This window comes from Podarcis gaigeae (assembly GCF_964106915.1).
Source record: "Podarcis gaigeae genome assembly, chromosome: 3".
Classification (NCBI taxonomy): Eukaryota; Metazoa; Chordata; class Lepidosauria; order Squamata; family Lacertidae; genus Podarcis; species Podarcis gaigeae.
The window spans coordinates 110,621,485-110,648,143 of NC_139680.1; the positions used below are offsets into that span (position 1 = coordinate 110,621,485).

Genomic DNA, 26,659 nt, shown 5'->3' on the forward strand with positions numbered 1-26,659 from the left:
GCAATATTCTAATACCACGTAAAGGTAAAGGGACCACTGACCATTAGGTCCAGTCGTGACCAACTCTGGGGTTGCGGCGCTCATCTCCCTTTATTGGCCAAGGGAGCCGGCGTACAGCTTCTGGGTCATGTGGCCAGCGTGACTAAGCCGCTTCTGGCGAACCAGAGCAGCGCACGGAAACGCAGTTTACCTTCCTGCTGGAGCGGTACCTATTTATCTACTTGCACTTTGACGTGCTTTCAAACTGCTAGGTGGGCAGGAGCAGGGACCGAGCAACGGGAGCTCACCCCATTGCGGGTATTCGAACCGCCGACCTTCTGATTGGCAAATCCTAGGATCTGTGCTTACAGCAATATGGAATAGACAAGTGCTGTGCACACACCATCATTTTAAAGCACATTCAAGAACACACACCCAAATAATCCTTAGGACTGTCGCTTGTTTAGGGTGCTGGGAGGGGAAACTACAATTTCCAGTATTCTTTGCATGGAGAGAAATGTGCTTTAAATCTGTGGCATGTGCCAGTCAAGGGCGTAGCTATAGCTAGCTGCTCCGGCATCCAGAGGGGCGGGGTGGGGCGAGCTGCTCCCGGGGTGCCATGGCAATTCGCGCCCAGGGACGGGGCGGCGAGCTGTCCAAGGTGTCCGCCTGGAGGACGCAAGCCCCAAGCTGCCGTTTCAGGCAGCTCGGGGGGTTCAAGCCACCGTGTCACTCCCAGGAGAGATGTATGGCTCAGGTGTGCTGAAGGCCAGGCCCCGTGGTAACTGCCGCCCCTCGCAGTGTGCCATTTTGTCACCCCCTCAGGGATGACACCCAGGGCGAACCGCACCCCCCACACCCGCCTTCCTATGCCCCTGGTGCCAGGGACTCTTTACAGATTCAATTTTTTGTCCACACTTACTTTACTAATTAAGGGACGCGGGTGGCGCTGTGGGTTAAACCACAGAGCCCAGGGCTTGCTGATCAGAAGGTCGGAGGTTCGAATCCCCGCAATGGGGTGAGCTCCCGTTGCTCGGTCCCTGCTCCTGCCAACCTAGCAGTTCGAAAGCACGTCAAAGTGCAAGTAGATAAATAGGTACCACTCCAGCGGTAAGGTAAACGGCGTTTCCGTCCGCTGTTCTGGTTCGCCAGAAGCGGCTCTGTCATGCTGGCCCAGAAGCTGTATGCCGGCTCCCTCAGCCAATAAAGCAAGATGAGCACCACAACTCCAGAGTCGGCCACAACTGGACCTAATGGTCAGGGCTTCCTTTACCTTTACCTTTACCTTTACTAATTATTACATGTAAGGAAGGATATAATTTTAAGTAAAATGGAATTTTCAATTAAGTGGGTGTGAGGACCAGAATGATTATTTTCTGCCAAGAGTCTTGCACCTCTAACATGGCGCTGTGTTCAGATTGCTAAGGTGAGGCCTTAGGAGAAGAATTGCTGTTTGTTGTTCTCTACAGGAAGCTGAGCATCCGCTTTTATTATTCTGGCACCTGGGATCTGTAAAATCGATGTTCTGATTAACCCAAGCAATCATCATTCAAGCCAAACAAACAACGGCATGCCAGAATTTACTAATATTGTCTGAAGGCAATCAGTTATCCAATCTGGCAGGGCTTTTGAAGCTCTCTGATATTAGAGATGCTGTTATCTGGAGGAATTATCATTCACGTTTGGTGAAAGAAATTTTTTAACCCTTGCAAACCCTTTTTAGTTTATTTTAACTGTATTAGCCTGCAAAGGAAGACCCCCTTAAAGTCCTTTCTGGAAATGCAGTTAATGGCAGAGTTCAGAATGACTCCATTTTAACATAAAAATAGATTTTATTGATATTATGTTCTCAAAACATTGGCAAACTTAAGAACAAGTTTGGTTGTTTGTTTGTTTGTTTGTTTGTACATGACGACACCCAAACCTGGCCCCTTCTACTATTATTATTGTTTTGAGTTTGTGGGTGCAAGACATCCGTAATCCCTTGATTTAGTAAGTACAGTGGTACCTCAGGTTACATACGCTTCACATTACAGACTCCGCTAGCCCAGAAATAGTGCTTCAGGTTAAGAACTTTGCTTCAGGATGAGAACAGAAATTGTGCTCCGGTGGTGCAGCGGCAGCAGGAGGCCCCATTAGCTAAAGTGGTGCTTCAGGTTAAGAACAGTTTCAGGTTAAGAACAGTTTCAGGTTAAGAATGGATCTCTGGAACGAATTAAGTACTTAACCAGAGGTACCACTGTATTAGAATTTAATCAATGCTTAGAGAGTTAAACTGGAAGTCTAACTCTTAATAGCTGGACTCAGCTTGCTGTGTTCAAAAGATCACCGGAGAGATGGGTTGTTAACAGAGAACAAAGATGAGGAGATGGGCTACCAGCAAAAAGACTCTGTTTCCTCAGTTTCTTCTTGGGAGGTGACTTTTCTTGAGCTCTGAGATTGTGAGCAGAGGCAAAAAGAGAAGATTCCAAATGCCGATAGAAATCATGCAAAGGTCACCAGATGCAGGTGTGTCCTTAACATTTACTGATCCACTAACATTAAGACAGGTGATACATGATAGGGCCGTGAAGCAATGGAGCGGTTAAAATAATGGATTTATCCTTCACTTTCATACCCTTCCATAAAATGTTTTTCCTTTAGCTCTGCGTGGTTGCTGTTAATTACTTATTTATTATTGCTTTCACCATTGTCTAAATCTGATTTTTATCTCTACCATGTGATTTTATGCTCCTCCTGCATGTTTTCTTAATATTTGTTTTTTTTTGTGTGTGTTTATGTATTTTAATGGGTTTATTTGTTCAAAGCATTTTTAAAACCCCACACTTCAACTGAATGGGCTCCCAGAGTGGCTTATGCATATAGGCCACCCTGATAAATGCACGGCATAAAGTAAGCGGAAGCAACTGGGTCCTCTTGCAAGGTTCTCAAGCAACGTGGAGATATGTTCTGCCTTTATGGTGATCTCAGATCACGAGTCTCGCAGACTCCTTTTTGTACTTTGCTTTGTAGTTTTGGACGCTTTGCGGAAATGCCTTGACAGCCAAAAGAGGAATATTTGGTAAAACAGGAGACTTGCAAACTATCCTCTGTTTGTCCTGCGCAAAAGATGACGTCACATACTCTGGTGCTTTAAACGGAGACATCTATGTCTGGAAAGGGCTCACCTTAGCCCGCACGATTCAAGGAGCTCATGGTGTAAGTTGCCTTCTACTTTCTCGGTTCTGTTTTGTGAAAATAACGAAGCGTCTTCCCTGAATTCGCTCTGAAGCACCACAGAGGCCCTTCGGGAAGGAGAGCCAGTGTGGTGTAGTGGTTAAGAGCGGTAGACTTGTAATCTGGGGAACCGGGTTCGCCTCTCCGCTCCTCCACATGCAACTGCTGGGTGACCTTGGGCCAGTCACACTTCTTTGCAGTCTCTCAGCCCCACTCACCTCACAAAGTGTTTGTTGTGAGAGAGTAAGGGAAAGGAGAATGTTAGGCGCTTTGAGACTCCTGAAGGGTAGTGATAAAGCGGGATATCAAATCCAAACTCTTCTTCTTCTTCTACATTAATCCAGTAGGTTTTATATTCTGAATTAAGACTGTGCTGAAATCCTACCTTTGCCTCTGGTTCTCAAAAGCTTTCTACCCTGTGAAAAGAGGCACATTTCCAACTGCTTTTTTGTGCAGGTATGTGTGTGAAACTTCTCCAAAATTTTCAGGAGCAGGTTTCCACATATTTTACAGGATTTTGCCAGGAAATGCAGCAAGCGAGAAGCTACAGAGAGAGCATTACGCTACTTCCTGTCCACCAACCATGACTTGGGAGTGCTTCAGTGCAGCAACTTCCATCACCCATCATCCAGCTCACCATTGGTCAGGAGGACTGGGACCTTTGGGAGTAGGAACCTAGCAATATCTGGGGGTCCCACGGTGGCAAACCCTGGATGAGGCTGTTGTTTGTTGATGAAAAAAGAAGTTAGGTTTTCTGTTTGGAGATCCTGACTTATAAATCATGACAAGGGAGGTGTTCACTTGGCGACCATCACATGATAAACATGATCATGTTCATTTTTCGCTCCCCCACTTATGGAAAGGTTCTGCCTCTGACCCCGATATATGGTGGAATCATCAAATCATTGGGTTTATATGAACAATGGGAGTTTCATAAGAAAAACAAGCTGATGTGAAGCCAACCTAAGTGTGATGATGTTTAAGACCTTGAAAAAAGGTTTGGGCTTTGAAATGCCTTTTGTTAAAAATCCAGTTCAAGTATGTATGTTGTTCATTCGCAGGCTGGCATTTTTAGCATGTATGCATGTGAAGAAGGTTTTGCCACCGGTGGGAGAGATGGCTGCATTCGACTGTGGGACACTGTTTTTAAGCCAATAACTAAAATTGATCTCAGGGAAAATGAACAAGGCTATAAAGGTAATGAAAATACTTTTTGCGCAACTCCATGTTTCTGTGATTCTATGAAATTATTTGTAATGTATTTAATGCAATACAAAACATGAATATTTTTGTTCTTTTTCTCTTCCTCCGAGTTTGAATTTAATCCTTATCGCTGTGATCCTGAGGAGGCAGTGGAATACGTACAAGAGTTAGCACATCTGCCCTTCAGATTTTGCCTTTTTTCCTACAATATTAGCTTACGGCACTACCTCTTCCCCAAGTGAAGCACAACCAATTCCTTCGTTTCATGTTGGGTGGTACTACAAAATAATTGGAGGTGGCAAAATGAATGGGTATAGCATTTGGATTGCAGATTGCGATGTGTGTGTGTTACTCTGATACTCAAACTGCCTTAACAGACAATGTAGGAAGCTGCCTTATAGCAGGTCAGAATATTTGTCCACCAAGCTCAGTATTTCTGGGCCAACTTCAGTTTTGAGGGGGTCCAGAGAAAGCTGCTCTCTTGTAGAGTCTCCTCGGTAACCCCTCGTGGGATTACCTTGTGGCAGTGCAGGACAATACTTAGCAACAGCACTCTGCGTGATTGCATCTAGCAATGCTATGTGTGGGAGTATTATGGGATATGATGTCATATTCTGGTCCAGTGCTGGATCCCACAGAAAAGGAGTCAAGGCTGGACAGAAGTTGCAGGACCATGGATAGCTCCTAGTGAGCAACTTGACTAGCACTGCCTAGTGGCTTCTTTTCTAGCAAGTGTTACAGACTGAGGTGCTCATGTGAAGATGCTCTAAGTTGTGGGTACCCTGAAAGGATCCAGCTGGAAACAGGACTCTTGACTGGATGGATCCCAGTCTGATCCAGAGAGTTCTTACGTTGTAAGTCCCACGTATCTCAATGGAGTGAACCTTCCTGGAAATATGTGTGCGAAATTATGCTTGGCATAAAATTCTTTCCTAATAGCTTCCTAGAATACCATTGTACTGTCACACACAAAAAGATTTTCTTGCCCCTGCTACCTGAAAATGCTAGAGATCTTCTCCATTCATTTGTTTTAGTGTCACTCGCCTCCATTATGATGGCAATGTGGCCCCATTTATGCTTCTATAAATAGTGATTTTGATGCTATTTATGCCATTGTATTTTTGTAGTTAGTGGTTTGTCCTTTAAATTTAAATTTCTCCGGATAACTTCTCTGCAGGACCTCCTTTGCAGACACAGTTTGAGCTTCATCAGCGTTAACAGCAGTAAATCCATAGAAATGGGCACTGACATTTCTCCGAGGTTGAAGCACCTGTGTACTCGGCGTGTAAGAGGACCTCAAAATGATGGGGATAAAAATAGCCACAGCCAATTAAGAGATATAGCTGGGAATCACAAATCAGAATAAAGTTACAAAAGCTATCTTCCTAACCCTTATCCTTCTATACATTCCACATGACAGAGATTTCAGAAGTCACAGACAATAGGATCTCTCGAGTGGTGCAAAGAAATAGGTACAAAAGCACAGAAGGCAACATGGAGACACAGCAGAGATGAAATGGAGATTGAGGGACAATAGCAAGCTAGCTTCATAGTACAATGCATTGCAAGTGGGGCGAATCCCCTAAGCCAATCAGGTGTACAATCTAGAATCTTCTAGCACTTGAATATATGTGTGCTCCCACACAGCTGAGATCACTTTCTAGTTAGTCTCTGGCTTTGAAGCACCGTAGCACAAGATAACACAGGCACTTCAACCCAATGATCTCATCCTAGTTACTCTAATGTATCTGTTAGGATATAGTTCCATTCCACATTAAAAGGGTATAAGCATGATGTTTGGACAGTGTTCTCGAAGCTACAAACAGGAGTCTGACCAAACTACGGGAGGCAATGGAAGACAGGAGTGCCTGGCGTGCTCTGGTCCATGGGGTCACGAAGAGTTGGACACGACTAAACAACAACATGATGTTTGTGTATCACATGCCTGTTTACTCCCAGCACAGTCTGCTGGGAACTTCTGTTGTATGTTGCTTTTGTATTATGGCTGTTTTGCTGGACACGAAGGCAAGCAGTCATGTTTTCCTTTCTTCCCAAACTACGCTGAATAAATGCTGTAAATATGCTCTGTCTTCCTCTTCCGTTGTGGATGATTTATACACTCTGCTGACAGAGTGTGCACGGGTCTTGGAACGTATCTGAGGCTCGTGTCACTGACTGACTGGTGCTGTTCCACAGGAGACTGGTGGTCGTCTGGAGCCAGCTGGGGTCCTGCCTGATGCCCCCGTCTCCCCAGCAGTATCCTCTTCTCACAAAGGCCAGCTTTCGCCCAGAGACCTAAGCGAGGAAAACATTTTCTCAAGAACCTCCAACTAATTAATTGACCTAAGAAGCAGGGGCGGAGGAAGGGGGTGCGGTGGGGGTGGTACGCCCTCGGTGTCACCACTGAGGGGGGTGACAAAATGCCGGGTGACACTCACCGACGTGCCTGCAGTGCGCCCAAGCCACGCGTCTCTCCTGGGAGAGACATGGTGGCTTAAGCGAGCACAGGCTCTGCGGTGCCAGAATGGTCCACCCAACTGCCTCCCCCTCAGCTGTAGGGTGGCTGAGTGGGAGGAGGCAGGCAGAATCCTCGGAGGCCCCACAGAGCTTTTCTTCCCCGGTTGGCCCCACTCCATGGGTGGCTGGCCCCATCCCTTGGGCACAGGGCACGCATGCCACTCTAGGCGCCCAATTGGCTTGCTCCGCCACTGCTAAGAAGACAGACTCAGATGAATATATTTGGGATCAGAGGGGCGTTTTCATCATTTCATTTCGCCATTGATGTCTTCTATTAATTTATGAGCAGAGGGCGATGTTTATGTTACAAATTTATTGTAATGTATGTTGTTGGTCTTTTGTTTTTGTTTTGCTTTGGTTCTTGTCTGTTTTTTGTAAGTTTTGGCAGTTTTAAATTTGGAGGTTCAAGTACATTATGGTGGTAGGGGAAACTGTCGTGTGATGGGCCAATGGCCGTAATAAAGATCAATCCAATCCATCATTTCATTGTTTTTGTTTTTCAAAATAAGGCTTGTTCTTTAGCTAATAAGCAAATTCTGCAGGATCTGTAGACAGCTGAATATTGCATAGGTGCATATATAAGGTTATGTTTGAATAAATGGGTGTGTGGGTGCTTTTTCTCAGAAGAAGCTGACCTGGTCATTCCTGTGGTGTTTCAAGGAACCTATGAATGTATCAATAAGAAACGCCCCATAGTAAATTTGGATGAGTCACTTGAACTCAGCCCAGATTTTTAAAATATATATTTGTTGGCATGGACAGAGTGGGGATGTTGTGTTGTGCTTTGAAACATTGCAAAAGATTCCTACAACCATTATTTTGTCTGAAGACCCTACAAGGTCAAAAGCAGTGTAGCAGATAATATATTTTCCAGCTTCTTTCCAGCCCTTATCTAAGGAAGAAAACTTTGTTAATTTCCAGTAACTCCAAGTCTTAAAGCCCGGCCGAATCAGTTTAGCTGAGGAAAACCAAGCACATTTGGGGTATAGCTCATAGGGGTGGGTGCAGAAAATGTTTCAGGAAGAGTGATGTATTTTATTCCTACACAAACACGTGTGTGTGTGTGTGTGTGTGTGTGTATGTCCACATATATACCTGTATTTATATATGTGGCTGTATGAGAGAGAATGAGAGAGTGGGGAATGACAAAGCTAATTTCTAGGGTAAGAATCACATAAAAACATGTGGACTATCCTTTTGTTTTAGAGCAATTCCAGTTTCCATAAACAGTGGTACCTTGGGATGCGAACGGGTTGCGTTTCGGAGCCCCATTCGCTTCCTGAACATAACGTAAGACGCGTCTGCGTGGGTCGTGTTTCACAGGTTCCGCGCATGCATGTGACGTCATTTTTACCGTCTGCGCATGCGCAAGCGGCGAAACCCGGAAGTAACGTGCTCCGTTACTTCTGGGTTGCCGTGGAGCGCAACCCGAAAGTGCTCAACCTGAAGCGTATTTATCCCGAGGTATGACTGTATACTTTTACAATTGTCAGGAGAGCGACGGTCACCACAATTATGGAGGGGCAAAAATCTTCCCTTCAGAATGATAGGCAGCAGTAGGATGCCATCATTTATTTATAAATGCCATTTACCCCTAATGTGCTGCTTGTAAAGGCATGTCAGTTTCTCACAGGGGGTCTAGAACGCATTCCAGCCTTGAAGGAAGTTAAAATCTTTTTAGCTTAAAGGGGGGGGAATCTCATTAGGGGTTCATCAAATTAATGTCATTTATTAGCCATTGATTCTGAGTAGAGGACATTTGGAGAGAAGCACACAAGGGCAAAGAAAATTGCAGCACACTGATGTAGAGGTATAAACTATTAATACTAATTGGCTCATTGAGACAGAATTCCACTTGCAGAGAATTGTGCAGATGCACTTTGGCTCCTTTTGTATCCATGGAGGGGGGAATCATGTGCTCCCTTTGGACATGCACCTGTGAGGTTTGGGAGGTGCAAACAACGTCCAGCAGGCTTTATTTATTTATTTATTTATTTATTTATTTATTTATAAATTTTTATACCACTTTATAGGGTTAAACCACAGAGCCTAGGACTTGCCGATCAGAAGGTCGGTGGTTTGAATCCCCGCGACGGGGTGAGCTCCCTTTGCTTGGTCCTAGCTCCTGCCAACCTAGCAGTTCGGAAGCACAAAAAGTGCAAGTAGGTGAATAGGTACCGCTCCGGCGGGAATGTCTGTGTAAGTGCCTATGCAAATGTCCTGAAAACACCGGAAAAGTTTTGTGTTCCAAGTTCTCAAGCCCAGGAGGTTTGGAGACAACCTGTTCTGGTCAGGGTTGCACTCTGTTAGAAGAAGCTGCTTCATATTTTGCGGATACTCCAGCATCCAGCATTGTCACTGGAGGGCAAAGCAGTGGTGAGGAGTTCCTGTTTCCAGCCCCCTCTGATTTGCCAGGTCTATAGCTGCTTTTGGGCAGAAATGACTTGATCAAGATGCTTCATGAGCTCTAAGTGTGGCTACTCCTGAAGACAACTTGGCAACTTCAACTGGTTCAAATGCAGTGGCCAGATTATTGACTAGGGTTAGGTTTAGAACTCATGTAACTTCTCTTCCAACTGCTTTGGCTGCCTGTTCATTTCCAGGTGCAGTTTAAGAACTTCACACTAGTGTTTAAAGCCCTAAACGCCTTCAGCTCTAAACATCTGAGAGCGCAGAAGCTCTTGGGTATTAAGATCAGCAGGGAAGGCCCTCGTGGTAATTCTCCCACCCTTGGAGGTTCAGGAGGGTGGTGACCCAGAATAGGGGCCACCCCTAAAGTTGGGAAACTCTGTCTACACAGAAGTGTGTGGCACCTTCACAGTGTAGTGTCCAGGATCAGTTCTGAGTTGTGAGACCACATCTTGTTGGGATGCTGCTGGGAGTCGGGGGCAATTGGCAGCCCCCCAGCTGGCTCCAGCCACCGGCCGGGAGCCGGGCGATACTCCGGTTCTCAGAACAGCATCAAAACTGCGACTCAAGCCTCAGATATCTTTAGAGACTCTGAGCATGCAAACCAGCAGAGATAATAACTCTTTGCAGCAGAAGAGGCGGACAGAGATGTGTAAGCAGTATTTACTGGCATTTTATTCAGCATAGTTCAGGAACAAAGGAAAACATGTCTGCTTCCTTTCGTCTCCAGCAAAACAGCAGCAATACAAAAGCTATATACAAACGGAAGTTCCCAGCAGATCTGTGCTGGAAGTAAACAGGCATGTGACACACAACAGTCCTGCCTGTACCCTTTTAAGGTGGAACGGAACTATATCCTAACATCTTCCCCCTTTCCGTGTAACCTGTAGTACCTGTGGTTCAACCCAATTGCAACCTCTGTACATAAACCTTAAGGTGTTCTCTGTTAACAGCCTTAGACAACAGATCTGCAGGAATTTCGTTTCCTGGCATGTAGGACACCTGAATGAGTCCTTTCTGAACTATATCCTAACAATCTTTAGAGGGAGTGAACCCCCCCCCCCCCCCCCGAAAACAATCTGAGGACATAATTCTGCGTTAACGAGAAAAAGCTGGAACCTTCATGCCTTGCTTGAGGAATGGGAGACAGGTCTTGCACTCATGACCAGCTTGTGGGCTTCCTGTAAGCATCTGGTTGGCTGTTACAGAAGCAGGATGCTGGGCTGAACTAGGCCCTTAGGCTGAACTAGCCAGGCTCTTCATATGTGAAAGATTTTTCAGAGTCTGAACCAGGAATTAATATTAGACCATGCCATGTAGTGACTTAATCCCCATGAAACATAGCAAACCTGTAGTTTGATCGAAGAATGAGATTAAAGTCAGTTTTATATTTGTATTTTTGGAAGCAGGGCACATCTGCTTATTGTACAGTAGAAGAGAGCTCTATCTGACAAAACAGATTGCAAGCCTGCCAGCAGCGAGAATTAACTGTTCTGTAGTGCTCATCCATCTGCACTTTGTTAACATAGTCAGTGATGGTAAACTGGAAAGAGAAAAGGACTGATATCTGATTCGTATCAGATAAAATACCTCTCAATTAAGAGTGCTTAATAAAGAACGGCGTGTGCATTTACATATATTAACCTTTAGCTACTACACGAGCTGAAGAATGGAAAGAATGATGTTTTGTGAACAGGTGTCAGCAGGTTCCTTAAAAAAATAAATAATATGTGTGTGCCGAATCAGAAAATCAGCATCCGAAATGAGGTCTTTCCACCTTGCGGCCCATGGAGAGATATATAGTACACCAATGGCATATTGGTATTTCCTGGCCTCCTGGGCCCTGTTTTTTGCAGACCTTGGCAGACAGGCCTTAACAAGCCCCAGGTGAGCTGCCTTTCATCTTTGATAGACAGCACTGGACTTGGCAGCTGTGAGCTTGTCCATGCTACCATTTGCCCTGCTGCATCCCCACAGGAAAACTCTCTTATTTACTGCTGAATCAGAGCAAATGTCCATCAGATTTTCCATGGATGGATGTTTGCTCCGATTCAGCAGTAAAGAGAGGGTTTCCCTGGGGGGAAAGCAGTGGGGCAAACAGAAGACTTCTCAGACCCGTGCCTAGAAATCATGAGACAAGCAGGAAACAAGTGGCTTTACATTATTATGCATGGACTCCCATTAACCAAAACCTCACATAAGCTGCTAGGTACCTGTATTCTTATTCCTTGTAGTGTTGTGAGTTGCACTGAATACCAACTGAAGGAGCACTGGTACACTGCAGGCAGAAGTTAGCCAGGGCTGAGTGCTTTTAAGTCTCACTGCTTTCAGTGCACATTTGGAACACCCACAGGAAACAGTGCAACTTAAGTAGGTTTGCCACATGTCCTCTTTTTCCAGGACACATCCTTTTTTTTCAGGGGTAAAATTTCTGTCTGGGTGGATTTTTTTAATTTGCCAAATGTCTCTAGCTATATTTTCTGGATGAGACATAGGTTGAAGACTTGCTTTCCTCTTCTCTTCTCCTGCTCCCCCTCAGCAATATATCACAGCTTCTATAGCCTACATATAGTAGAAATATTTAAAATGAGAGTCGTCATAACATGCTCTTATAGGCTCTTCAGAATCTTCTTCTTTGGCGATCACTTGTAGTCAAGTAAGATTGTCTTCTATAAACACGGTCTTAACAGTGAGACCGTAAGTGACGGTGGAGGCCAATTCTGGATCCATACATCCTTCCACAGTGGGGACATAGGTTTCTAGGTGGGAGTTGATTACGGTGAGGGTTTGCCAAGTGTGCCTTCAGCACGTTTTCCCCTTTCATCCTGAGTTTGAGGCAACCCTAACTTAAGGGCTTAACTTTCACTGGATCACGGCACAGTGGATCAGTGTGTCGTGCTGTTGACCAGAAGGTTGGTGGTTTGAGCCCACCCAGGGATGACTGTGGACCAGAGGGTCCCTTTCAACTCTATGAAACAGATTGATAGCCAGCCATCGTCATTCTATTTTATATATATATAAAATATGTTTTTTAACATATCATTTTCAACAATAATTAAACATACTTTTACATCTTATACAGTCTTTTTTGACTTCCATCACTCACATCTGAAAATTTTCCAATCTAATCACTTAATATACATTTCTTACTTTCACTATTACATTTAACTCTCATAATGAATATCTCTAATCTTTCTCTATTTTGCAATGTTTCATTTATTTCTCCTTACAAAACTTCTTGTAGTCCAACCAGCATCATTTGTTGATTATAGTCGCTCTTCAAATAGTTCGTATATTTCTTCCAATCTTCTGTGAATCTCTGGTCCCGCAGGTTTCGAATCCTTCCTGTCATCTTATCCAATTCTGCGTAGTCCATTAATTTTGTCTGCCATTCTTCTTGAGGAGATTTCACCCCTCCCATATCCAAGAATCTCCTGATGATCTCCTGATGATCTCTGCTGATTCTCCAGAGAGAAGGAGGCGTGTTTTGCTTCTCTACTTATTCTACTCCAGCACCACGTCAGTCAGTCAGTCAGTCAGTCAGTGTGTCGGAGAGAGAGAGAGACTGAGTGTTATAGATCGTGTGTAGAGATAAGGTTGCTGCTAAGAGCAGCTGCAGACACTCAGTGTAGTGTAGCATTCTTTATGCTTAGAGAACCCATTAAGCTCTGTATATACTTGTATAGTAGTTGTAGATAGAATAAAGAAGATATTCTACAGAGCTGCTCTCCGAGTCATTTATATACTCTGCTAGACTCTGCTATACTCTGCTGTGTGATGACTGTCTACTTGTGGAAGTGAATCCGGTGCTCACAACTCTAAGCTGTGAGTCCACAGCACTTTGACCTGTTCCTGTGCAGAAAGTGGTCTCTGGAAGTGCTACCCAGCTCGCCTAGCCCAGTCGGGGCTGAAGTGGATGAGTCCAGTTGGTGGCACTGGCTCAAGGGCGATGCTGACCCTTCTTTCATCAGAATTTCTTCTTGCTTCCATTTCTTCACTAACAATACTCTTGCTGCTGTTGTTGCATATAAAAACAACTTAACATCTTGTCTATTAATATCCTCACCTATCAGCCGTCGTCATTCTAAGGCTATTCTGTCCTCTCTCAGGTTTGTCCATCCGAAGCGTGTGCTGGAAAGCAGACCGGCTTTTAGCAGGGACTCAGGACAGCGAAATATTTGAGGTCATCGTGAGAGAAAGAGACAAGCCCATACTCATAATGCAAGGTCACTGCGAAGGAGAGCTCTGGGCCTTGGCGGTGCATCCCAAGAAACCGTTAGTTGTTACCGGCAGCGATGATCGATCCGTGAGGTAAGGCAAGAAGATGGCCTATGGACTGTCGCCACATACATTTTGGGGAGCTGCCATGCTTTAAAATGGGGATGGTGGCATTTCCTTGTTGGTAAACATCCCACGGAGGGACACACCAGTGGGGAGTGGGCCCAGAGACACAAAGTAAGTACAGTGGTACCTCGGGTTACGTACGCTTCAGGTTACATACGCTTCAGGTTACAGACTCCGCTAACCCAGAAATAGTGCGTCAGGTTAAGAACTTTGCTTCAGGATGAGAACAGAAATCGGGCTCCGGCAGCGTGGTAGCAGCAGGAGGCCCCATTAGCTAAAGTGGTGCTTCAGGTTAAGAACATTTTCAGGTTTAGTACAGACTTCCGGAACAAATTAAGTACTTAACCTGAGGTACCACTGTAGAGCAATGTATGCGTCAAGCCCTGTAAAAGTCAGAGGTTTCTACGCACACACACAAACAGGCATCATGAAAAAGGATGTGCAATCAAAGCAGATGCTTCACCACTGAACTATGGCTCTGAAAACTATTCCTGTTCTGCTAAATTTTTCTCAGAGGAAGGCTCAAGCATTAATTGTTCTGAAACACCAGTAAAGCTTATGAGATCCTTAATTTACTGGTGAGGTGGTTGCTAAGTAACCCAATTTTTGGGTGCGAGGGGATGCAGCAGCCAGCATAAGTTTCCAGTAAATAAACTCGGTGGCCAGGTGTCTGATAGAATAAGCTGGAGTAGTTCCAAGAAAGCACAATTCTTTGGGCTGGTTAAGGATTGCAGAAGTCAGGGTTTTGGACAAGTGAATAACAGAGCTTCCAAAGGAAGCTGAAGCAGACTTTCTGAGAAGTGTGAGCAGCTGCTAGATTTCAAGCAGTCTTAGTTTTTGACAACTTTCTGCTTAGAAAAAAGCATGCATCTGTGTCTCCCCTCCTACTGCTACAAGCTCCCCTCCCCCCTTGTCTCCCTGGCCCAGAAGAGGCATGAAAGGGGCAGAGGAGAGAATAGCTGCACACATGCACAGTCTCCAATTGTTTGGGGAAAGCCCTGGAAAGGAGGAGACAACGACTTCTTCATTTGTATGCTGCCGTATACCTGCAGGCCTTAGGGCAGTTCACAGGATAGCACAAAAACAGCTATGGGGAGCCGGGGACCTTAGTCTCAGCAACTGATTTCATGGAGTAAGACCCACAGAGAACGCTGCTGCTGGGCTTATTAGACCTGACACTCAGCCAATGAGGCGTTCACAAAGTAAAGGAAGGATTGAACTCTGATTAATAAGAATACACACAGAGGCTTGAACCAGCAGGACTCTGGGGAGGGTGCGTATAATAATCTCGCCGTCTCCACCCCTCGGCCCAGGTCGTTTTATTCACAAAAGAACTTTTACAGAGTGTTCGTAAGAACCAATCAGATTTCTTCTGAGCATTTCAACAAACCCCACATGGGGACAAAGTTAAACTAACAAAACTAAGCACACATATTTCTGGGGTAAACAAAACAGAACTACAAAGGAGCTATTTGGCAACCCCTGAGGTCATAAACAAACAATATACATGATAAGAAGGATGGCCAGGAGGACAGCGATCATTATCACCTTTATGTGAAACCTGTTTCCTGGCCCCAAAATTAACATCCTAAGATTAACATATCAGAAAAGCTACATCAAAGAAACTGCCCACTGTCTTTGATGACCCAGGATGCCTGCCTGGGCAACTGGCAGTGTACATGACTGGTCAAGAAAGAGAAATGGAACAGGGATGCAGAGGTGTGGACTGATCAAGAATCATATCAAAATAGTTTAAACCCAGTCAACGCAATGCTTTCATTGCTGACAGATGGCTTACTCTATATTTTTTATAATTCCTCATAGCAATCCCACCTGATCACTAGTGCCAAGTCTGTGAAGATTGTGTTTTTGCTAATAAACTTGGAACTGTGTGATTTACTGACCAGCACGCTCTGTGACATTAGGGCTGAGAGAGACCCCTGTGTGAAACCCTGGACAGCCACCGCCAGTCAGACAACATTGAACAAGATGGACTAGTAGTCTGACTTGTTAAAAGGCAGCTACCTATGCCCCTTCCTAATTTTTCTAAACATTTAAATATGGAACCTTTCTCCTTCTCCTATATTCCTTGCGTTTTCAGACGGTTGATCTGAAGAAACTGTTTTGAGCAGGCATCCCCAACCTTCGGCCCTCCAGATGTTTTGGACTACAATTCCCATCATCCCTGACCACTGGTCCTGTTAGCTAGGGATCATGGGAGTTGTAGGCCAAAACATCTGGAGGGCCACAGGTTGCCTGGTCTTGAGCATAGTTGTTAATATAAGGGCAGGGTCACATTTGTCAAAGTCTGCCATGCTTCCCCCCCCCTAATGAAACCAAACCCTTTCGACAAACTCCTGCATTAAACCTGATCTCCCTGGTTGACTTAGTACATTCCTGTATCGCTTCAGTTTGATGTCAGGGTAATTCTGTAATTCACGGGAAAAGCCGAGGAAGCCAGTTTCCTAGGAGACGGGTCTTTCCCTCTCATTTTTACCATTCTGAGCAGTTGATACTAACTATTCTTGATGTGCTGAACATGTTGAAATATCTGTGATTTTCTGATTCATGCCTTGCATATGCTTTGTGGCATCATTTGCATATTGCATTTTTATTTTATTTTTTACTTTAGCAGAAACTGGTGTTCGCTCCTGGTGGAAAGATTTGTCAGTGTACTGGGGTTGGAACATAGCTGGGTGGCTGAGCACATGCTCTGCATGCAGAAGGGCCCACATTAAGTTCCTGGCATTTCCATTTAACACGATTAGGTAGCAGGCAAGGAAAAATATTTTTTCCTGCAAACCCTACGCAGCCACAACCAATGAGAGCAGATAACACTGGTCTAGGTGGACAAATAGCCTTAACTTGGCACAAGCAGCTGCCAGCGTTCCTGGTGCAATGTTCTGGGGGGTTTGGTGTAATGTAGTGTTACGGAAGGGGGGGGCATGTCTTCTTCACCTTCTTCTTCGCTACAATATATCAATTTATTTCCAATTGTCAAAGGGACTAAAATCTATAAAATTCATAGAAAATCAGCGTGCCAGTTTGCTCAATTACTCTAGGACTCCATCACACCTCCCCTGTCCAGCATAATCCCTCAAGCAAGGTGTCAAGACCCTAATCCTTTCAAATTGCTCTGATCAGCCTTTCCTCCAGACAATGTCAGGTGGCAGACTATGCATATTTGGGACCATTGTTTTCTCATCCCCAGGAATTGTTTATCTGTGCATATCTCCAGCTCTGCATATTCCCCCCTCCCTCCTCCATATGTTAATCTGTGTAACCCAACCTCCCTTTAATATATTCATGATGTAATCTGTGTAACCAAACCTCTCTTTAATGTATTCATGACGTGTTTTGCACTGTATTCTGGGACATGGAGGGAGTTTCAAAAACTCATGTCACCCCTTTCTCACTGTTCAATCTCGCCTTGAACCTGTTGCGCAATAAACTTGGATCTTCTGCAGTTTGCTCCTGTCTACGGCTGAGCTCATTTTCCTCCGCAGGGACCCACGGACTTAGTCCGATGAGCTGGGTGGCAGAGCAGCCTCGCACCCAGATTTTGCCGTAACAGTAGGTAATATAATAATAATAATAATAATAATAATAATAATAATAATAATAATTTGTTATTTGTACCCCGCCCATATGGCTGCATTTCCCCAGCCACTTTGGGCGGCTTTCAACAAAGATTAAAAATACATTAAAATGCCACACATTAAAAACTTCCCTGAGCAGGGCTGCCTTCAGATGTCTTCTAAATGTCAGGTAGTTGTTTATCTCTTTGACATCTGATGGGAGGGCGTTCCACAGGGCGGGTGCCACTACTGAGAAGGCCCTCTGTTGGTTCTGGGTGTGGAAGACTCAACCAGGAGACAGACCATAGTTCTGCTTTGTTTCGCTGGAAACATTAAGTTACTGTGGTGTATACATGACCCCCAAGTGGGAGCGGGTGGCGCTATGGTATAAACCACTGAGCCTCTGCAGCTTGCTGATCAGAAGGTCAGCACTTCGAATCCGCGCAACGGGCTGAACTCCTGTTGCTCTGTCCCAGCAGTACTTTTACCTTTTACATGGCCCCCATCATCACATCTTGTTAAAAATATATTGTTGCCAATCGGGTAAGCCCCATTGTCATTTTATTTATTTTTAAATTTATTTGGTCACTTTAAAAACAAACCAAGTTAATTCAAAGCGATTTACAACACACACACACACACACACACAGACAAACACAGGGCGAATGACTTCATCACTCAGGACAAGGAAGCAGCAAGCGTACTGAAATATACTCGGAGTCGAGAGTGGATTTCATGCTCTTTATTCAGCTCATAGTGGTGAGGAGGAGTGAAAGTTCCCCCAAAATATCTGCTTTATATACATTATTTACACAATGGGCTGCACGTGATTGGCTAATTCCAGGATTCTCCTGTAAACCAATCAGGTTGTGGATTCACTTCCACCTGGAGCTGGATTGGGTGGCTCCTGTGGACCAATCATACTGCTGCATTGCTCTAGGACCAATCAGACTGCTGCATTTTGGATCCTATTGTTCTAGGACCAATCAGACTGCTGCATTTTGGATCCTATTGTTCTAGGACCAATCAGACTGCTGCATTTTGGATCCTATTCAACTCAGTACATAACAGTACATTCACTGTTCTCCATCAGCATAGGTTGCACCCAGCAAAACCATCCCATTAGCCCAAGGACTTCTGCACGTACAACAGGACTTCTCCCACTTCTCTCTCGCCATGGATCTAGATCCCCATACACACAGGATTGACTTTGTCCAGGGTTTCTTCCAACCCTGAATGGGGCATGTGCATGGGGCATGTGGGAAAAAGAGAGGAAGTCCTGTTGTGCAGCCAGAATTCTTTGCACCAAAAAGATGACTTTGTTGGATACAATCCATGGACCATGAGAGTGTTCCTACTTTCTGTCCTGTGGGCCTGAGGCTTCTGGAGTAAGCACACACTCTGTTTCCTATCCAGTTCCTAATGCAATTAAATCTTGCAGCTCACCTACTGATAGGCATTCCAGAGCTCTGGAGAAGAAAGCCCTGGGAAATGGTAGCTTAAACAACTCAGTAACCTATTACCAGTCATTAAGGTTAGGGATGCGGGTGGCGCTGTGAGTTAAACCACAGAGCCTAGGACTTGCCGATCAGAAGGTCAGCGGTTTGAATCCCCACAACGGGGTGAGCTCCCATTGCTTGGTCTCTGCCCCTGCCAACCTAGCAGTTCAAAAGCACGTCAAAGTGCAAGTAGATAAGTAGGTACCGCTCCGGCGGGAAGGTAAACGGCATTTCTGTGTGCTGCTCTGGTTCACCAGAAGCGGCTTAGTCATGCTGGCCACCCGACCCGGAAGCTGTATGCCGGCTCCCTCGGCTAATAAAGCAAGATGAGCGCTACAACCCCAGAGTCGTCTGCTACTGGACCTAATGGTCAGGGGTCCCGTTACCTTTAAGGTTAGAAGCCACCGTCCAAAAGTGCACAAAACCCCTCCAACGTCTCAAACACCTATATTATACTTGTAGCACCCAAGTGATTATTGAGGGTTTTTTGTCAATGTGTTAATGATACAATTAAAAATGCAGGTTTTCATCATTTGGGAATAGGCTAGTGTAATAGGAAGTGAGAGCAGCAACAAAAGTTTCTGCTGCCAAGTAAATTAACTAGCATATTCTGCAATGATAGGTTTTCTCTGGTCCTTTTCGTTCTTGCTCAGGTTATGGAGCCTTGCTGACCACGCCTTGATTGCTCGTTGCAATATGGAAGAAGCTGTGCGAAGTGTATCTTTCAGCCCTGACGGATCTCAGCTGGCACTGGGAATGAAGGATGGTTCCTTCATTGTTCTGAGAGTAAGGTAGGAGAAAAAGAAAATTAATCTAACGAAAGCAAGCATGTTCTAAAAACTCGGACCAAATCTGAAATTGTGGGTGCTCCTTGCACCATTCTATAACAAGTCCATAGCCCAGCTCATAATTTTCTTATAAGCCATGGTTTGTTTGCCTGAGAACGAGGTGTGTGCCACAAGTTTTCCTCTCCCTTTCTCCAGTAACCAGATCCTAGTTTAAAAACCTGGTTTTTAAGCGGCCCTTAAACAACAGTTTCCCAGTTCAGACAGCATGGGGAATATTTTTAACATACCATAATATTGTCTTTAAAGCTGGGCACATGAGCTGAGCAAGAAAGACGAGAGCTGAAGAGACAGCAAATCAGCAAAAGGCTTGCTTTCAGCCTGATACACTATCATTAATTGAACTGAAATGGGCCTTTTTGGATTGGGTTAATTTTGTGTAAGTGGGGGTTAATTTGAGTTCGCTGGAGATATAAGCATTGGGAATGTACACAAATGGAAGAGGAGATTTTGCACATTCTTCAGTTAACATGTATAGTGTCCAAATGATGTTGAATAGTGTACAAAACAGAATACTCAATAAGATACTGTGCACATTATTAGCTTGTCAATGTACACATTATCTGGTTATGAATTGCGAGTGTTACCCAAGTAATATAGGAAGTATGGTTGGAGGCTGTGCTTATTTATTAACCTGACAACGTACATAATGTCCCTAATAAAGTCACATTCTCTGATACCTGCTGGTAATAATCTGTTCCGGCTTACTGACACTGTGCACTTCTTCTAAGGCTGCAACCCAGTGCACACTGTTCTGCCTGTAGGCTCCAGTGAAATAAAACCTCTGTTTTAATTGTACCTGTTTATTTTTTTAAACATTTTGGGAACTGAAAGGTGGGCTCTTTTTAATCGAAGTAATAAATAAGTCAGGACTTTTGAGGTGGCGTGGGCTTGGTTTTGGTTTTAACATTTTGCATCTTCAGGCCTGATGTTGTCATTTCCTTTTTTAAAAAAATAATATTTATTAAAAGTTTAAAGATTACAGAAAGAAGAAGAAAAAAGAAAGATTAAACAAAACAATACATTATTTCCACCCCTTTGCAGAGATATGACAGAGGTAGTTCATATCAAAGACCGGAAAGAAGTAATTCATGAAATGAAGTTTTCGCCAGATGGCTGCTATCTTGCAGTGGGTTCCAATGATGGCCCCGTGGATATCTATGCAGTTGCTCAACGGTACAAAAAAACTGGAGAATGCAACAAGTCTTCTAGCTTTATTACTCATATCGACTGGTCTCTGGACAGCAAATTCTTGCAAACGAATGATGGTGCGGGAGAACGCTTCTTCTACAGGATGCCATGTAAGACCTCTCATTTAGATTTGCACTGGTTTTTAAACATCTGTAAATAGAACTGTCCAGTTTTAAATTTCACAGGTATAAAAGCTGATTGGTACCAGGGAAAGGCAAATCTGTCAGCCTCAGTTTCTAGTCAGTTTTTTCATTTTCAAGTCTTAAGTTTTCCACATTTTCACATCTGTGATTTATTGTTAAAGTCCTCAGGAAAATTCACTAGCATTTTAGTGCGGATTTCTTCTTTTGCAAAGAAATTTCCTCAAATAAAATTTATTTTTTTCACTAATATATATATTTTGATGCACATTTTACCGCAGTGTCTACAATATTGTACACAATACTTGACTAGAGAACTACGGATATTACAAAATTAAGAGAAGTGCAAGTTTTGAAGGATGGTTGTGTTTTGGTTCTCGTAATGTCTTAGGAATATTGTGACTTGGGGAAGTTCTTTAACTGCAAACCTGGGTTTAACTTATTTCCCATCCCTGCTTGCTCTGCAGTCCTCAGGCAGGTCTGCTTGACTTGCTTGATATGAGCTAACAATAGTGACTAGTACAAGTTCACATACACAGTGAACTTCATTGCTAAGCAGGGGTTTGAACCCGACTTTTCCTTGTCCTAGTCAGATTTACTATCCCATTTGAATTACGTCCTAGGTTGTGCTCAAATTGAAATCATTATGTGTTGATTCAGGAAAGAAATGTGATAAAATATGTAACAGAAAACTTTTTTAAAGAAAAATTCCTAAATCCTTTCATTAACAATTACTTTGGAACTGGTGGGAAAGGTTTAGGATTTGACCTGATGCAGCAGAAAGGATAATGGAGTAGCCATTATCAGAATTTAGAACAACTCCAAAACTAACTCAGGTTTCTAAATCATCAACATTGCCATCATCTTCCCCGCAGTAGAACATGAAACTGTAATCAGGTCACCTTGGAATTACTTAAACAAGCAAACAAACAATAACACAGGCCGTTGTTAAAAGTGGAATCTGCAACAAAATGTTGCAGTATAGCCTAGCTGCCAAAGTGAGTGCCCCTGCCCAGAGTTCCATTTCAGCCATTTCCTCCAAGCAGAGCATTCCACTGTTCCTCCCTTTCCTCTATTTTTATTCTCCAGCCATCATTCTATATTCCATGCCTTCTGAGCCTGCACGGTGCTCATTTGGGATCATTTTGGAGTGTCTGCAAAATGGGTCCAAAATGCATGCAGGTTAGAGTCAGACTTTGGGAGGGGGGTGTCTTTTGAAAAGTCTTTAAAAAATAGGGAAGGGTTGCATGGGGTGCCTACAGGGGGTGGCGAGGGGTGGCTTGCTCATTCTAAATATATGTGTTTATTTTAATGTACACACACACATACATACCCGTATTTTTCGCTCCATAAGACGCACCAGACCACAAGACGCACCTAGTTTTTGGAGGAGGAAAACAAGAAAAAAAATATTCTGAATCTCAGAAGCCAGAACAACAAGAGGGATCGCTGTGCAGTGAAAGCAGCGATCCCTCTTGCTGTTCTGGCTTCTGGGATAGCTGCGCAGCCTGCATTCGCTCCATAAGACGCGCACACATTTCCCCTTACTTTTTAGGAGGGAAAAAGTGAGTCTTATAGAGCAAAAAATACGGTACATGTGCAGCTAGTGAGCAGGAAGTTTAGAGCGGTTTCAGAGTTCACTCCTATTGAGTGTGGAAGCCAGACTCCATCTCTCTGCACTTTTCCAGAGGAGAGCTCTCTGGGGACAGCATGCAGCGCAGATGAACGCCGCTTCTTCTGAAACAACAGTGATGTTATGAGATTTGTAAACCCTAGGCTTACAGTGATAATATAAACAAAGGAGTTGTGGCACATTTTTGTGATCAGGCAAGGAGTCCGGTGCTGCTGCTACACCCGGCCCTACTTTTTGAGCGGCCAGTGATGATGGCGAGTGCCCAAGAATAGAAGAGATGGTGGAAGAAGATTGGAAGAAGTTTAAAGAATATCTGAAAAAATATGTTAATATTTAAAGTCTAGAGTAGCCTTGGAAGTGGATATCGGCTGTAGGGTTAGAAGTAGAAGATAGTGTATTTTAAAATAGTATTATTTGTAAGTGATAACATGTGAAGATTTTTATGGTAAAAGTAAGCGTGATAAAAAAAATGGTTAAAAATAATGATATATGTAAACTGCTAAAGATGAGGTAAAATGAAAATCAGATAGGGGGGACTTGGGGAAGCTCATCTAACAATGTTTAGAAAAAATAAGGATAAGACAAGAATTTGTTTGTATTGTTTGTTTTTCTGTTTGTGTTGTTTAGTTGTGTTATAAAATGAATAAAAAAAATGGGGGGGGGGAGAAAGAAAAAGAGTAAAAGCCAAAATTAATTGTGTACAATCGAAATCAAACTGCTGACAAGATTCTCAGGAAACTGGTAGTGAAATATCCATACATACCTGGAGGTGCCAGGGATTGAACCTGTGACCTTCTGCACATGAAGATTTACCAATAAACTGTGGTCATCCCACAGCTGACATGGAGGAAATCCTTAGCAGGCAGGTTGATATGGAACTAATCCCTTAAAACAGGAAATTTGAAAGCCGCCGAGGTAGAAATTTCCGTTCCATTACTTCTTCTGAAACGCAAATGGTTAAACAGCTTATTAACCTGATTTCTTTTCAGCTGGAAAGCATTTAACAAGCAAAGATGAAATCAAAGGGATTCATTGGGCTTCCTGGACGTGTGTGATGGGATCAGAAGTGAATGGGATCTGGCCGAAGTATAGCAACGTTACAGACATCAACTCTGTGGATGGAAATTACAATAATGCAGTTCTGGTGACTGGAGACGATTTTGGATTTGTTAAATTGTTCAGATTTCCTTGTCTAAAGAAAGGTAAGACCCTGTCCTGTGCATAACTGATTGCTCGCTTGCAGTTGGGATTGATCATTTAGTTTCCATAGTAGATCTTGAGCCACTTTCAGGTGGGCCTCAGCACCAGAGACTGCCCAGTACCTCCTCACTTGTCCGCCCTGCTCCCTAACCATGTCAAATCCTTTTGGATGGACCAATGTCAATAATTTATCTGTTTCATTGGCACATACATGGAAAATATCCAAAATATACTCGTATGTAGAAGTGAAATGGAAAGTGGAAAGCTGAAAAAGTGGTCTGATGTCTTTAACTTGAGCTTGTTAGTGGTTGGTGGTGGCTTCTACCAAAGAACCTTCAGGTCAGTAGTCCATTGGTAATATATAAAGTTCACTTTGCCTGCCTGGTTTCACTGTAGGACATACTAGGCCTTGACCAACTCTCAATCAATCAATAATAATAATAATTTATTATTTGTACCCTGCCCATCTGGCTGGGTTTCCCCAGCCACTCTGGGCGGCTTCCAACAAAGATGAAAGATACACTAAAATGTCACATATTAAAAACTTCCCTGAACAGGGCTGCCTTCAGATGTCTTCTGAATGTCAGGTAGATGTTTATCGCTTCGACATCTGATGGGAGGGCGTTCCACAGGGCGGACGCCACTACCGAGAAGGCCCTCTGCCTGGTTCCCTGTAACTTGGCCTCTCGCAGTGAGGGAACCGCCAGAAGGCCCTTGGAGCTGGACCTCAGTGTCCGGGCAGAACGATGGGGGAGGAGACGCTCCTTCAGATATACTGGTCTTTGACTGGCTGTGGATTCCAATGGAATCCCCTCCAAGTCAGGTCATTCCCCAATCCTGAAGACTTTGCTTGTTACGATTGGTAGAAATAACGTAAAGAGCATAAAAAGTCATGCTAGATCACAGCAGAGGCTCATCTATATCGACATGCAGAGCGCCGGGAGGCCAGCTGGCAGACCCCAGCTTGGACGTCTCCTTCCATCGGCCTGTGCTCCGACGTAAATCAGCGACCTGGACTTCAAAAGCCAGAGCACGCTATTAGCAGAGTGTACTGCGCACACAGAATAGGCATGAGGCTTTTGAAGTCATACTTCAGCTACAGATTTATTAATCTGAAATATACTCAGAGCCGAGTGTGGATTTCATGCTCTTTATTCAGCTCCTGGTAGTGAGGAATGAAAGTTCCCCCAAAATATCTGCTTTATATACATTATTTACACAATGGGTTACACGTGATTGGCTAATTCTGGGATTCTCCTGTAGGCCAATCAGGTTGCGGATTCACTTTCACCTGGAGCTGGATTGGGTGGCTCCTGCGGACCAATCATACTGCTGCATTGTTCTAGGACCAATCAGACTGCTGCATTCTGGACCCTATTGTTCTAGGACCAATCAGACTGGTGCATTCTGAATCCTATTGTTCTAGGACCAATCAGACTGCTGCTTTTTGGATCCTATTCAACTCAGTACATAACTTAATCATAAATCAGAACAAAGAAACATGTCGTCTCTCTCTCATGTCATCTCAGAGAGAACAGCAAAAGCAAAAGCTGGGCACAAACGGAAGTTCCCAGCATACTGTGCTGGAATGTAAACAGACATGTGACACACAACATTTCCACATGCCTGTTCCTTAAGGTGGAATGGAAATGTCAACAATCTAGTCCAGCATTTTATTCACACAGTGCCCAACAAGATGCCCACTGGAAGCCCACAAATCAATACCTGATTTGCCTTGGACGCTAGCTGCCCATAGCATATTGTTCAGGAAACACAATATTAGAAGTTGCTGAACGCTAAGCTATTGAGCATCCTCTGTCCTTCTGAGGTCTGCTGGCTTTCAGAACGGTTTTCTTTCAATGTCTTTTCAATTATTTTATAAAACAAACTTCAGAGTCAAGAGGACAAAGGCCTTCTGGCTGCATCTTACAGTAGCAGTGGAAGGATTTCTCTTCCGATTTACTATTTATATCACGCCACACAGCTGACATAAAAAAAATAAATACCCTGAAAGCTCTGCCCCAAGGAAACTGCAATCAAACATGCATGAGCAGGGGGAATATGAAACTCAAACATGCAATGAAATAGAACGATTCTGTCATTAAGCTTATGTGATATTCAGTGTTTTTTTCTGGGGGGACGCATACCCCTAAACATTTTGTGAATCTTTGTACTTTTGTCCATTTACTGTATTTATTTTTCCTGATTTGAACTATAAAATAGTGATTTTCTTGAGTCAAAATGAGAGTACCCCTAAACATTTTTTTAAGAAAAAAAAAGCACTGGTGATATTTGCATTGACTTATGCAAACAACTTCCATCATAAACTCTCAATAACTACTTCCAGAGTGTTAGATGTTTTAGTCCACTGCAGCAAAAGAGGAAACAGCTTTATGGACTAACAAAGGATTCTTTTTACAGATAGGTAGCCGTGTTGGTCTGCCATAGTCAAAACAAAAAAATTCCTTCCAGTAGCACCTTAAAGACCAACTAAGTCAGTTCTTGGTATGAGCTTTCGTGTGCATGCACACTTCTTCAGATAAGGATTCTTTGTTATTTTCTGTTTATTGAGAAGTAGTATCTAATATGATAACACCAGCAAGCTAATATCTGCCAGTACCGAAGACAAAAACAAAACCTACAAAATGAGGGGAAATGAATATACCATTTTGACTACCATGATACGAAGACTGAGTAGGGTAGGCGACAGGGCAATCATTTTAGTGAAAATGATTGCCCATAATTGGGAAAGGAAAACACATTTTGTGTGTCTGTGTTGATCAGGTATATAATTTATTGTGAGTTCATGATGGCTGCATTAAAAGAACTTACGGTATATATATATATTTAAAAAGTAACTATGCTTTTTCTGACATTTCATGAATTTTATTTGCAATTATCAATA

General features: G+C 43.7%; 1 protein-coding gene across 6 annotated transcripts in view; it reads left to right on the forward strand.

Moving 5' to 3' along the window:
* EML6 (EMAP like 6) overlaps window positions 1–26,659 on the forward strand; it is a 167,578-nt gene that overhangs the window by 60,017 nt on the left and 80,902 nt on the right. For 5 of the 6 annotated variants that reach the window (XR_014562725.1, XM_083732978.1, XM_083732974.1 and 2 more), the window contains 6 exons: window positions 2,992–3,177; window positions 4,257–4,392; window positions 13,434–13,635; window positions 19,399–19,536; window positions 20,635–20,891; window positions 23,544–23,756. Coding sequence is in view for 5 of the 6 variants with exons in the window: in XM_083732978.1 (XP_083589104.1) it covers window positions 2,992–3,177; window positions 4,257–4,392; window positions 13,434–13,635; window positions 19,399–19,536; window positions 20,635–20,891; window positions 23,544–23,756 (1,132 nt within the window). In the remaining variant the exon portion in view is untranslated. Of the gene's footprint in view, window positions 1–2,991; window positions 3,178–4,256; window positions 4,393–13,433; window positions 13,636–19,398; window positions 19,537–20,634; window positions 20,892–23,543; window positions 23,757–26,659 lie in introns of those variants that run through there. The other variant, XM_083732977.1, reaches the window with a different exon arrangement.